Raw genomic sequence first — 13,799 nt, forward strand, 5'->3', positions numbered from 1 at the left:
CATCTGTGTCGACTCATGTGACGGTTTAATTGGTTTTCCAATAAAAAAGTTCAACCGCTGCATCGTGCATTGTCCTCAAACTTCCGGGTTCCTCTTGTACACCTCGTAGGCAAACTCCTCAGTGTGAGCGTAATCTTTACAGACACCGATGAAATCAATCTCAAGCTGGAAAGGACCGTCTGCTTTGTCTGCCAGGCTGAACCCGATGGTGTTGACCTGTAGATAAGTAGGGGGAAAAAAAAAAAACTTCGGGTAAAGATACAGGCCTGCTACGTAGCGTAACTTTGCCACAGCTTTGTTTATTTGAGCTACCTTGTCCAGCCAGAGAGGATGTTGGTCATCTTGTATCCTCCCTCGATGTGTGAGAAAGAACTTGGAGAATGGTATCTGCAAATGAGCAACGCGTCAGTTATGGTGATACTCCTTAAAATAAATGTGACAAAGTTATCCAGGGACTTCATAGCATCTCATCAACAGAACATAAAAGACAAACCTACAAAGAACTTCTCAGTGTTTTCCTCACCTTAACATCTTGCCAGTAGGGTCCCCCCCTGGTGTACAGGAAGTAATTGTAAATATCATCTGCCTGGTGAGTGAAGAACGTTTCCGGTGTGATGTTGATCATCCATGGACGGCCATCGCCGCGTATGCGCAGATGAAGGGTGTTAAAGCTGGACCAATCGAAGTGTTTTTTTCTATCAAATGAAGCCTAGGACAAAATGTTTCAGAGGTTAACTCGTTTAGCTGTTGCAGTCATAAATTATCCATAATTAAAGGGAATTTATTTTACTTGACAGCTGTTCACAATACAAAAAACACAAAAGCTAAAAACAGAGATTAATCTCTCAAGCCACCAGAGAAAAAGCAATTATTATGATTTACAAAAATAAATCTTTGCCTACGAAGCCAGTGAAGGATAAAAATATTCAAGTATTGAAGCCTATATTTAATAAATACATTTTTAAATGAGTAACTGATTGAAAGTGAATGTATAATCCCACAAGCATGAGTAAAAAGCAGAAATGTCAAAAGTACTATACTAACCAGTGGTTGCTTTGAGCGCATGGTGCAGTATCCACTGTAGCGCGTTTCTCCATCTTTTGGTGGCGTAGAGCACAGAGTCCCGTACAGAAAACAGGTGTTGTTGTTCTTTCCAAGCTTCAGATACACTTCACTTTTCCCCCCTATCTCATGATCAGAGGACACCGTCCACTCGTTCAGGCTCTCTGGACCTCTGAATTCCCACAGCACTCTGTTCTGCTCCTGCATGTGCTCAAGGATCGGCTTGCCCTCCGGGCCGATCCAGGGGTCCGTGAGCTCTTTTTTCAGCAGAGCGAAGTGCTTCTTCATCCCCTCCAAACCCTTGGAGAAGTCAAAGTTAATCCTCTTCCACGGAGGCTTGTCCTCTATGGGCTCACCGGGCCGTCTGTATTTACCATAGATCATGGCTCTTCTGGGCACAGAGAGCGGGGTGACGGAGGGGACGAGCAGCTGCTGGTGATGGTGGTGGACGGAGGTCAGCAGCCTCACCGGAGGGAGACGTGTGATGCTGGGCAGGGACATCTCAGTTCTGATCTGGACGATTCACTGCTGGGATATGACAGAGAAAATGATAGTGAGCAATCAAGATGGATTTACAATCACAATGGTTATTTACACACACTACAGTGGGGAAAATAAGTATTTGATACACCACAGATTTTGCAAGTTTCCCCCCTTATAAAGAATGGAGAGGTCTGTAATTTTCATCATAGGTACACTTCAACTGTGAGAGACAGAATCTAAAATAAAAATCCGGAAAATCACATTGTATGACTTTTAAATAATTAATTTGCATTATATTGCATGAAATAAGTATTTGATACACTAGAAAAACAGAACTTAATATTTAGTACAGATCCAATTACAGAGAAACAAACGTTTCCTATAGTTCTTGACCAGGTTTGCGCACACTGCAGCAGGGATTTTGGCCCACTCCTCCAGATCTTTCAGGTTTCGAGGCTGTAGCTGGGCAACACAGAGTTTCATCTCCCTCCAAAGATTTTCTATTGGGTTTAAGTCTAGAGACTGACTAGACCACTCCAGGACCTTGAAATGCTTCTTACGGAGCCACCCCTTAGTTGCCATGGCTGTGTGTTTCAGGTCATTGTCATGCTGGAAGACCCAGCCACGACCCATCTTCAGTGCTCTTACTGAGGGAAGGAGGTTGTTACCCAAAATCTCGCAATACATGGCCCCATCCATCCTCTCCTCCATACGGTGCACTCGTCCTGGTCCGTTTGCAGAAAACTACCACCAAAGCATTATGTTTCTACCCCCATGCTTCACAGTTGGGATGGTGTTCTTGGGATTGTACTCATCCTTCTTTTTCCTCCAAACACGGCGAGTGGAGTTTATACCAAAAAGTTAACTTTTGGTCTCATCTGACCACATGACCTTCTCCCATGCCTCCTCTGGATCATCCAGGTGGCCATTGGCAAACTTCAGACGGGCCTGGACACGTGCTGGCTTAAGCAGGAGGACCTTGCATGTGCTGCAGGATTTTAATCCGTGGCAGCGTAGTGTGTTATTAATGGTAACCATTGAGACTGTGGTCCCAGCTCTCTTCAGGTCATAGACCAGGTCCTCCTTTGTAGTTCTGGGCTGATCCCTCACCTTTGTCATGATCACTGACACTCCACGAGGCGAGATCTTGCATGGAGCCCCAGTCCGAAGGAGACTGACAGTCATCTTGAGTCCCTTCCATTTTCTAATAATTGCACCAACAGTTGTTGTCTTCTCACCAAGCTGCTTGCCTGTTGTCCTGTAGCCTATCCCAGCCATGTGCAGGTCTACAATTTTGTCTCTGGTGTCCTTAAACAGCTCTATGGTCTTGGCCATGGTGGAGCGGTTGGAGTGTGATCAATTATGTGTGTGGACAGGTGTCTTTAATACAGATAACGAGTTCAGACTGGTGCAATTAATACAGGTAACGAGTGGAGGATAGGAGGGCTTCTTAAAGACTAACCAACAGGTCTGCGAGAGCCAGAATCCTTGCTGGTTGTTAGGGGATCAAATACTTATTTCATGCAATAAAATACAAATTAATTATTTAAAAATCATACAATGTGATTTTCTGCATTTTTATTTTAGATTCTGTCTCTCACAGTTGAAGTGTACCTTTGATGAAAATTACAGACCTCTCCATTCTTTATAAGGGGGGAAACTTGCAAAATCGGCGGTGTATCAAATACTTATTTTCCCCACTGTATATAATTATTTAGTGGAGGATTTTATACTTGTGAAACGTGTTTTTGTATTGATGCTGCTTAAATGTATTTCTTGTGGTACATGAATTGTTGTATTTAGTGTTTTAGGTGCAATCCAACATGTTTCTGACAACAAATTCAATAAGTATACCTGAGCTGTTTTGTCTTTTGAAAGGCATTTTTCATTATTTCTGACTCTGTTTTTGAAGTAATGAATTAATAAATAAAGCTATAAGCCACTACGAAACATTGGTTGGTTAGAGCTTGTATTAAAATGTTCACATCTTTAGTCAAAGTTACTATAAATTAGTCAGTTGTATATAAATACACTGAAATAGACTGAATACCGTTGCAAAACTAGCATAATCTCATTCTACTAATCTCTGAACACGCTGTAGCGGCTAATGCCTGGTGAACACATCAGTGTGAATCAGCGAGTCTGACACGATTTTAACAACAATGTATATAGCTAAATATTTATTACTTACCGTTTTGAAGGTAAAACTACTAAAAAACTGCTCCTGAATACTCGTGCGGTAGCCCAAGGTTGTCATGATCCATACGGGGGAACCCAGTGGTAGCACACGGGTTGCGTTCACAACACGTTGAGTTAAACGTAACACAGGGTGGCCAATGAGAAACGTGTGAACGCATATTTGCAACAGTAAAAGGTTTGATCTTGAACGTAGCTTGAGTGCACCAACGACGTCAGTTCTGACTGACACACTTGCCGCACACATACAGTTCCCCTCTGTGCTAACTACCAATGACCTTGTGTCTGTTCGTTTCGTGTCTAAAACTGTTTGAACACCATGAATAAAATAACACGACAAACACAAATAGGATTTTATATCTCAATCAGACATGGAAGCTAATAATATAAATTGCGGTATCAAATCGAGCACGCATGCTCAGTGCTGCTTTTGTGTGTGTCGCTTCTCGACTGCGGAGTGAACTAGCTAAGCAGCAGCTACGGCTAGCCTCGAGCAGCATCAGACGACACGGGTATAGTTAGCAGGTTAGCTGCACGGCTAATCATGGTGAATGTAAAGAAGCGGAAAGGTCGAGTCGTGATTGACTCCGAGTCCGAAGACAGTGCCAGTGATGATAATTTAGACCAGGTAAGTGTTCAATTTTCTGACGTTGTTTCAAGTAGACTTTGACTTCCTAAGTTGTAAACAATTCGAGGTGAAGCTAATGAATGCTAACTGACTGCGAGGTGTTTGGGCTCGTGTTAACAATATGCAGTAGAGCGATCATAGTGTATTTTCTATTTTTTTTTCTATTTTCTATATTTTCTGGATATCATGTGAGAAGCAGAAACGCTAATATGATTTTATAGCATGCGTTTAAGCAGCCGGGCATACAAACTCTTTCGGTAACTATGGGAGCTTTACTAGCGCGCATGCCCAGTACTACCTTTGTGTGGCTGACAGCTAGGTAGCAGCAACCGCTAGCCTCAAACATTTAGACGACACAGGGGTAGCTAGCAGGTTAGCCTGTCCAGCTAATTATGGTGAATGTAAAGAAGCGGAAAGGTCGAGTCCTGATTGACTCTGACTCAGAAGACAGTGCTAGTGACGATAATTTAGACGAGGTAGGTTTTAGTTTTTCGGTTTTTTTGTTCAAATTGGCGTCTTCCTAAGTTGTCAACAGGGAAGCTAATGTATGCTAACTGCGCTGTTCTTGGCCTCGCTAGAACAAGCGGAGAGTGTTTTCAGTCCTCATTTCTTTTTCTGAATAAACACGCCACCCCTGACACACATACTGTATCGGGTTTAGTCTTTTTTTTTGTTTCAGCACAGTGCGAAATGTTTGAGCTTGTGCGGAAACCAACCGCCTTGGAGTCGGCGAGCCAAGTTGTGCTAACATTAAGGTTACATTACGAGGTGCACTCAACGCTAGCCGTCATGCAGTATTATGTTGCCTCGAAAATGTCGCGCCATAGGCCTTTGACTGGTTTCGACTGGTGAGCTGCTTGGCTGCGACCGTGCACAGTTGAAGGGATTGTTTGCTACCTTTCAGGCTTGACGAGAATTTGATTGTTTTTTTTTTTTTCCCCACAAACTACCACATTAAAAGAGTCACATTGGGTTTAGCTAGCATCTTTTGCTCCTGGGTGACGCCATGGACGCATAGCTGAAGTTCTATTTCGGTGTTGTTGTCAAACAAGCTGAGTGCAACATGACAGTCCCAAGAACTGCACGGACGTGTTGCTCTATTAATCTGCTCTCAGTAACAATCCAAGGCACTTGTGTTTTACCTGACAAGAAACACGGACAATAAAACACGTGTAGTGAATAAACAAGGACTAAAAGAGGAGACATGAGCATTATTGCCTTGGTTACCTTAAACTGCCATTAGATTTTAGTCTCCAAGAGGTGTCCGCTCATCTAAAGTAATGTTTGGGGAGTAGTAAAACAACGTCCCAGTATTCAGATGCTTTTACCCTCCCAATATAAAATGACTTTATTTTGCACACTTTATAATCTGCATGCCTCAATGTGAAGTTTGAACTATTTTTATGTACGTTATAAGGAGGCCATATTGTGGTGTGGTGCCAGTAACACCGTCAGCTGTGAATGACTGACTGTGACTGTCAGCAGGATTAAATAACTTTATAATGATGCTGTAGTTGAAGTGAGTTGGTGATGTCTTCTTACAAAGAAGAGGATGCAACTTCACATTAATGTTTTTGTCAACAATCGGACCCTCTTCTGAATAAGTGTCTTTGAGTTTTCCACGAATGCGGCTTAGACAAGTTTGTATTCATGCCTCTGCCAGAATGTGTTTTTGGTCACTATTGATCAGTGTTATTATTTTACCTGTGGGAAACTGGCAACTGCTAAACAAAAACGCACCTTTCCCCCTGCTTGTCATTCATTCGGAAGCTTTACTTGGATTCAGAATTTAAACCTACGCAGTCCTCCGAGTTTGGGACGTTTTTTTTACACCTGTAAACAAGTCCTCTCATGATTGGATCACTCTAGGCTCATTTCATTGCCAGTTACAGCCACATTTGTAGGGGACGTTTACCGTGTCTCTAACTTTCTAACACGTCTTCTACAAACAATTATTCTTTGAAGTCAATTAATTCTTTGGTTGACTTACCACTAAATAACATTCTCCTTCTGCCACTAAGCTTTCAAACTTTTACTCAAACATTTTCTTATAATAACATAGCTTTACGTGAAAGCCTAAGACTATAGACCTAATTATGAACGGTGAAATGCACTAGAATTATTTATCTTGAAAAGACTCTTTACACCCGCTTAGAGCATAATGGAAAACTATGTTGTTTAGTTTTATACATCTAGATGTACCTAAACAAATACGTATTTGCCAGTTTGCAAATGAAAACACACTGGAAGGCGGCCCTGCAACTAGTCATTAGCATCTGCCCTGGAGCGTTTTAGTTGAGTTCGTCTTTGAAAAACAACAAATGAGGACACGGCGTTGACTACCAAGCACTGACCACCAACCAACAATAAGACAAAACACTGTAAAAGTCCAAATACTGATACTGTCTTGTTGTTTTGAGGCTGAAATCTGGCGGCTCTTCTCTGTTCAGGTGCTTGTGCATTGCTTTGTGCTGCTGTGCTGGGCCCCTTCATGTTCACTGAACGTGCGTCTCATTACGTCCCTGCTCAAACTTTTCCCACACTTTCAATAATCAGGTTCAGGCTGTCTTTGTGATTTACTTTGTGAGCTGCCATATCTGTGCATAAAATGGCATATTTATGTAGTTCACATCATGATTATGTTGACACGTGCTGCCTATATATGTTGTGCTGTGTCTTCTTTCTGCACCTTATCACCGCATTGTCACTTGCAGGAGTTATTATCTTTGGCGAAGAGGAAGAGGGTTGATTCGGGTGAGCAGGAAGAGCCCGTTAGCAAACCAGCAGCTTCTACAGATTCTGAGACGTCTGACAGCGACGATGAGGTATGACGGATTTTAGAATTTGCTCTGATAGACGTTCCAGGTTGGGATATATCTCATTGAATGTTTCACTCCTCTTTCTAGTGGACTGTGGGTGGCACCAAAGGCAAAAAGAAGGTTAAACAAGGGAAAGGGTCTGAAAAGAAGAACGCTACAAAGAAGAAGGTTAATAAAACAACGGCGTCCGGCAGCTCAGATGGAGACAGCTCAGCTGAGAGCTCTGCACCGGAGGAGGGTATGTGTCTTCAGTGTTTGAAGTAAAAAATGTTGCATGGTCAGACTCACACTCGGGTCCCTCTCAAACACCTTTCCACGTCCTCTTACTTAAATAGCAAAGCAGGATGTCCAGGCATATGATGAACCGTACACAGCACCAGGGTGTCATAGGTATTTCAGGTGGCTGGGATTACATGACTCACTCATCCTCTTCATCCCAGCTGGCGCATAGTGTAGCATCTAAGCTGTTGTTTGGTTGTTTGCGTTACATTGTCCTGCAGTGCACTGGTGTTACACATTTACAGAAAACCTGGAAAAAATCTTTGGAAAAAAGTTGTGATTCAGCTAGGTATATGAAAAACTCTGCTTTATAATCATAACTTACAGTGTAATTTACTTTTTTAAGAATACACCTTGTGCATACATATTAAAATCTTTTTTTACTACTGACCTCAAGTCCTAAAAAAAACACCACCTGGTCAAAGCTGCTTTTTTCCCTACTTTTAGAAAGTACCATTGACATTTCAGTCACATGTCAACTTTTTAACTTAATCCCTCACTGCCTGAAACTGTATATACATGTGTTAATGAGGCATTTTGTGCAGGCAAAACACAACAAGGTTTATTAGTTAATAAGTAGACTAATATTTCAGACCTGGATGAAATGACCGCAAAACACAGAGTGGATGTTTTGTCAGGAATACATCAAGACAAACAAACTTCCAAACAAACTTTTTACGCATTTGAGAATCTTTTATGTGAAGCTGCAGCAGTAGGACGTGTTCCTTTTGCTGAATACAGCTCTGATATGGGTGAAATCCAGTTCCAAGTATTTTAGTGAGCCTCTGATTACTGAGATAATATTAATGCAACAGTGGATTACATGGATGCATCATTTCTTCAGGATATAACTGCATATCTACTGCTGAAAAAAGTTGACACTTTATCATATCAAATGTTAGAAAATCATTTGTTTTGGAGACAAACTCTCAGATGGCCATCCACGCCTGCAGTGATTTCTGTTTTTGTGGTTCCTTAAAATGTCCAGGCGAGGTGTCCGATTCGGAGAGCAACAGCTCCTCCTCCAGCTCCGACTCGGACTCGTCTGAGGACGACGTTTTCAGGGACGGCTACGACGACGACCTGATGGGCGACGCCGAGGACAGAGCTCGCCTGGAGCAGATGACGGAGAAGGAGAGAGAGCAGGAGCTTTTCAACAGAATTGAGAAGAGAGAGGTGCTAAAGAGACGGTGAGCGGAAACGAGCTTTTCTTTCATCAAATTGCTCGACTTGCAAAATTATTCACGCATAAAGGCAGAGTCTTCGCCGCGTCTGAGCTCACTGTTTATTCATTTAAGATTGTGTTTGCTTTCGAAGTTTTGAAATTAAGAAGAAGCTGAAGACGGCAAAGAAGAAAGAGAAGGAGGAGAAGAAAAAGAAGCAGGAGGAAGAGCAAGAAAAAAGGAAACTATCTCAGGTTCAAGACGCACAAGTGGTGAGTCCTGTTTCTGGCACATTATGAATAACATTACATATTATTTGACACTGTTGTGGATCACCATGCATCACTGCTAAGTACATGATTGCCACGGCAACTGATACTGGCAAGAGGTTTGAGTGTGTGGCTCTTTTTTATACTTCGGCTAACATTTTTTTGTGTAATTTCCACCATTCTCCAGGTCATGTCACACAACAAGGAGAGGCGATCCAAACGTGACGAAAAACTTGACAAGAAATCCCAGGCCATGGAAGAACTGAAAGCTGAACGTGAGAAGAAGAAAAACAAAACAGGTTGGTGTGCTTTCACTCCTCCGTGACTTGATGCATGTAGAAAGAAGAAAAACAGAGACTCTGAAGTCTGACATTTCATCTTTTCCCAGCGGAACTCCTGGCCAAACGTCAACCCCTGAAGACGAGCGAGGTTTACTCTGACGACGAGGAAGAAGAGGAGGAAGACGACGACAAGTCATCAGTCAAAAGCGATCGAAGTTCGCGTTCTTCGTCATACGATGACGACGAGTAAGTATTTTAAGTAACGTGTTCACGGCAGCGTCGCGCTTTCCTCTCGGTTTCGTGTAACCTTTTGAACTGTTCACAGAAAAGAAGAGACTCCGCCGAAGTCGCAGCCCGTTTCTCTGCCAGATGAGCTGAACAGGATCCGTCTGTCCAGACACAAGCTGGAGCGCTGGTGCCACATGCCCTTCTTTGCTAAGACTGTCACCGGCTGCTTTGTGAGGATAGGAATCGGCAACAGCAGCAGTAAACCAGTCTACAGGGTGAGTTTGGCTTCTTATGCTCTGACATAATCATTAATGATGGATATAATAGTTAAAAATCTCTCTTTAGTCTCTTTAGAAGTAGATTTAGTTAAATTTTTGTCCTTCCTTCTTGTCAAAAGGTTGCTGAAATTGTGGATGTAGTAGAAACGGCAAAGGTCTACCAGCTTGGATCAACGCGAACAAACAAGGGACTACAATTAAGGTAGATGTTGTGTCACATTTTAAACATATTAAATGAAATATTTAAACATGGAGTCGAGAATGAGTTAATAGACTATGAACTTTTGCTGATCTGTACTTTCTTCAGGCATGGCGGTGACACGCGGGTTTTCAGACTTGAGTTTGTATCAAATCAAGAGTTCACAGAAAGTGAATTCATGAAGTGGAAAGAGGCGGTAAGTGGATGGGAAAAGAAACCGATCGAACATGTAATTGTTAAAGTAAAATAAGGTAGATTAAGTATCGTGTGTTCATTTTCTGTTTTGCAGATGATAGTCGCCAGCATGCAGGTACCAACTCTTGACGAAATCACCAAGAAGGAGCAGTCCATCAAAGAAGCTCTCAACTACAAATTCAACGACAAAGACATTGAAGATGTGAGTTTGTTTTCCTGGATGTTCATGGATTTCTCCGACGAACATGATGAATAGCAACACAATTGTTTTGTCTAAACTTTCTGCAGATCGTTAAAGAGAAGGACCGATTCCGAAAAGCACCACCCAATTACGCCATGAAGAAAACGCAGTTACTCAAAGACAAGGTGAGAGACGAGAACTGTTTTTGAATCAGCTCTAAAAGTTATGTGTAGGTGTTGTCAATTCAAGCATCATTCTTCTTTGTGCACCCTCTACGCGCTGACATTAATAGATTATCCTTGAATGTATCTTTTAAATTCGTAACTGACTCTTAACGTTTTTATCGGTTTTGATTGAAGGCCATGGCAGAAGAAAGTGGAGATGGTGACAAAGTGAAAGTTATCCAGGATGAGCTGAATGAGCTGGAAGAAAGGGCCGAAGCTCTTGACAGACAGAGGACAAAGAACATCTCTGCCATCAGGTACTACAGTCATGAAGTTATACACGCTGTCAATGTGTTTTAATGTTTTACCTGCTTAAAATCTCATGTTTTTTTCTGTTGGTGATGGTAGAATTTGTCTTCCCTAGTTAAAAATCACTGCATGTTGCTAATGATTAAGTTACAAAATATATAGCTTCTGTTTGAAATCCACATTCAAGTAATTTAATGCAAATAAATGGAAATATACCAGAGGTTTTAATGTAATTTTTTTAATACAACTCTTATTATCGCTGCTCTGCTACTATCTTTGACTGTTGGAATCTTTTTAATCATCCAGCTACATTAATCAGAGGAACAGAAGCTGGAACATTGTTGAGTCTGAGAAAGCTCTTGTGGTAAGTGTCCACCTTCACCTGCTTGGTCTTAATGCCCCCAGCCGAGTGCTGTTTGCTGGTGTATATTTATGTGTTTCCTGTTAAAACGGAGGTAGAGAAAAGCTGCTCTGATTGGTCGGCTCCAATTGAATTTAATTGGATTAAAAATTAGTACAACTTTTAATGTTTGACCATATATTGCTATTATATAAAGTCAGTTGTAATACTCTAAGTACAACAGAAACATTATTGAAGGACATGGAGGAGAGGGTCCATCTGTACAGAAGTATTTTTCGGAAAACTGTCATTGATTATAATTTATGTAGATTTCTCAATTGGAAATATTTCAAATGTTTTGTTTTTTAATGTGTGAGTCCGGCTTGAGTCCAGCGTGACCGTGTTCAGATACGCTGTGGTTAAATTCAACCCGCTTAAAACTGAATATCTGAGTCAATAACAGTTTTTGTTGTTGTTTGTTTCTTTTACTAACAGGCAGAAGGATTAAACGCAAAAAACCAACAAATGGACCCGTTCACACGAAGGCAGTGCAAACCCACCATGGTGTCGAATGTAAGTTTACTCACTATTGATTTTCTGATTGTGTCAAATATCATATCTGCGTGTTATGGGATGTGCAGATCAAAGACTTTTTGGTCCAATCTTAGTGTCGTTGGATTCTTTTATTTGCTTAAATGTACATTATTTGAAATAACAGCTTCTTATTCACCAGAAGTTGCCAAGAGCTAACTGTTGCTAGTATATGAATGACTTCATAATCACTATTTGTTCAGCTTTTTGACTCCGGGCCAGAGGAGTCCAGACACTGCCAGCGGGCATCTTCTTCTTTTGTCTATCTAATCTCTCACTCTGCTTCCTCTGCGTTCTCCAGGCCAGAGATCCATCAGTCCACGCAGCAATCCTCGCACACCTGAACCAGAAGTATGGCTCTGGGTCAGGAGCAGACCCTACTGGTGCAGAGAAGAACAAACTGGTAAGCAGAGCACTCCCTCGGCTCTCATAGAAAACATGTTTGAAGAGTGAAGGTGCTCACTTTGTAAATGTGAGTTTGTGCAAATGAGGTCAAGTCCTGGTTGTAGTCCTGTTCAAAAGAAATATGCAAACAGGAGCACCAGCTGGTGGATTGCATTGTTTGGTGATAAATTTGATCTTTATCTGGGATTGTTAGTTTAATAGTTTCTATCACGATTCTGAAATATTGTCAAGATGTCAAAGCCACAGGGTATAAACAGTGTATTCTGTTTTAAGTGCAAGGGATTGTTGTACCACTCGCATTGACTGAACTTCAATTGTAGGTCTTTACCCTGAGGAGTTTTTAGATCTTGTTTTTCTTCATTCTAGGGCCAAGCAAACCCAAAAGATAAAGATGCTCCCAAGCCAACCACTGACCTCTCAGAAGACTTGTTTAAAGTTCATGACTTCGACGTCAAGATTGACCTTCAGGTTCCCAATGCAGGTGAGGCAGGTTTTACTTTTGCACGTGTTACGATGCAGTTCAGGAGCTGCACAGATCGACGGCGTTCACCTTGATTGCAGTGCGAACTGATTGCTAGTTGTGGTCTTGGCAGTGTAGCACCGAGGTGTAATTGCGCTGTTGTGTTCTGCAGAAGCAAAGTCTCTGTCCGTGAGCTCCAATGCACTGCCGGTGAAGGACGGCGCACCCCGCAGGTCCCTCAACCTGGAGGACTACAAGAAGAGGAGGGGCCTGATCTGATGGAACCTCATCCAGAAAACACATTGCATGTGTAATTGTTTGTGCAGGAGAGTGTATGGTGGAGAGAAAGAGAGAGAGTATGTCTGTGTGTGTGTGAGAGCGAATGATTCCTGGAGGATGTGTGTTTGAATGTTGATACGAGAAACTGTTCATCCCAACAGAGGAAATACTGATCGAACAAAGACAACATTTTTTTCTCAAAGGATCTCCATCGGAAGAATCTTGTTCAGACAACTGTTATTTTGTTATTTTTGCATTATCACAGACAAACTCGTATACAGAGTTGTGTGTTTTTATGTATTTAACTTTTCTCCCCACTCTTTTGGAGCTTCTGGAGTCCACTCCTTTTTGTTTTGTTTTTTTCTTGGGTCTTTTTTTTCCCCCAAAAAAGGACATCGCGCTTGTGGATTATTACCCTGAAAAAGGACACTATCTTAGAAGACGTTAAGGGATTTTGAAATTACTGGACATCTAATGGAGTTTACCAGCTTGCCCTCATCGAGAATGAATAAATGTTGTAAATCTTTTTTCCCCCCCACCTATAAATGTACGATCATCTGCCCGTGCCCCTGAATTCCAGCAGTCTTGTGGTTTTTTTGGCAGAGTGTAGAGGATCACCGTCTCAGACTCTTCCGTGGCGTCGGCCATCAATGACAAATGTGAAGAAGTTCCTTACGTGTCAACTGGACTTTGATCACTTTTTAAGTCTTTGAAACAACCCAATTTAGAGGAACTCTTTTCTATGATCGGCCTAGTCTGGCCTAAACGTGTATAGAAGTATCAAAGCTTCATTTATCTTATCTCTTGGTTGGTTGTTCATGGGACAATCTCCTCTGCCCTAAACTCCCAGAGCAGATTCTACGTGTTATTGATTGTGTCCATAGTCAGTTCCTGTATTGATGTGGCATGCCATGTAAATATGCATTTTCGAGTGAGTGCGGAAAAAAATAAAGAGGCACTGTTTCATAACTTTTGTGTAATTGTGTGTTT

General features: G+C 41.8%; 2 protein-coding genes across 4 annotated transcripts; one reads left to right on the forward strand and one right to left on the reverse strand.

The window, feature by feature from the left end:
* Positions 1–2: 2 nt before the first annotated feature.
* On the reverse strand, positions 3–3,839 carry ndufaf1 (NADH:ubiquinone oxidoreductase complex assembly factor 1). Of its 2 annotated transcripts, none has more exons than XM_084575174.1 (5): positions 3,737–3,839; positions 1,045–1,590; positions 524–709; positions 313–387; positions 3–216 (listed from the first exon to the last, which is right to left on the reverse strand). In XM_084575174.1, the coding sequence occupies exons 2-5, from the start codon at positions 1,561–1,563 to the stop codon at positions 76–78; spliced, it is 921 nt and encodes a 306-aa protein (XP_084431300.1). In that variant the 5' UTR covers positions 1,564–1,590; positions 3,737–3,839; the 3' UTR covers positions 3–75. The 2 variants fall into 2 exon arrangements, with proteins under 2 accessions (XP_084431300.1, XP_084431301.1); XM_084575175.1 differs by having other exon boundaries at positions 1,045–1,587; positions 3,737–3,834.
* A 345-nt stretch (positions 3,840–4,184) lies between these two features.
* rtf1 (RTF1 homolog, Paf1/RNA polymerase II complex component) lies at positions 4,185–13,778 on the forward strand. 2 transcript variants are annotated; one of them, XM_084575171.1, is made up of 18 exons: positions 4,185–4,369; positions 7,084–7,194; positions 7,276–7,426; positions 8,456–8,657; positions 8,785–8,902; positions 9,087–9,198; positions 9,288–9,426; positions 9,506–9,683; positions 9,806–9,888; positions 9,994–10,081; positions 10,175–10,282; positions 10,369–10,446; positions 10,621–10,742; positions 11,041–11,098; positions 11,570–11,647; positions 11,967–12,068; positions 12,437–12,551; positions 12,703–13,778. In XM_084575171.1, exons 1-18 carry the CDS (start codon positions 4,286–4,288, stop codon positions 12,807–12,809), a joined length of 2,034 nt encoding a protein of 677 aa, XP_084431297.1. In that variant the 5' UTR covers positions 4,185–4,285; the 3' UTR covers positions 12,810–13,778. The 2 variants fall into 2 exon arrangements, with proteins under 2 accessions (XP_084431297.1, XP_084431296.1); XM_084575170.1 differs by lacking the exon at positions 4,185–4,369 and adding an exon at positions 4,562–4,845.
* Positions 13,779–13,799: the final 21 nt, after the last annotated feature.

Source organism: Chelon labrosus, assembly GCF_963514085.1.
Source record: "Chelon labrosus genome assembly, contig: SCAFFOLD_54, whole genome shotgun sequence".
Lineage (NCBI taxonomy): Eukaryota > Metazoa > Chordata > Actinopteri > Mugiliformes > Mugilidae > Chelon > Chelon labrosus.

Coding starts and splice junctions, on each gene's coding strand:
- rtf1 (XM_084575171.1), top strand. CDS start 4,286: ATGGTGAATGTAAAGAAGCGGAAAGGTCGAGTCGTGATTGACTCCGAG. Junction 7,427..8,455: donor GAGCTCTGCACCGGAGGAGG/GTATGTGTCTTC, acceptor TAAAATGTCCAG/GCGAGGTGTCCGATTCGGAG. Junction 9,889..9,993: donor AACAAGGGACTACAATTAAG/GTAGATGTTGTG, acceptor TACTTTCTTCAG/GCATGGCGGTGACACGCGGG.
- ndufaf1 (XM_084575174.1), bottom strand. CDS start 1,563: ATGTCCCTGCCCAGCATCACACGTCTCCCTCCGGTGAGGCTGCTGACC. Junction 710..1,044: donor TGCGCTCAAAGCAACCACTG/GTTAGTATAGTA, acceptor ATTTTGTCCTAG/GCTTCATTTGATAGAAAAAA. Junction 388..523: donor CCTACTGGCAAGATGTTAAG/GTGAGGAAAACA, acceptor GCTCATTTGCAG/ATACCATTCTCCAAGTTCTT.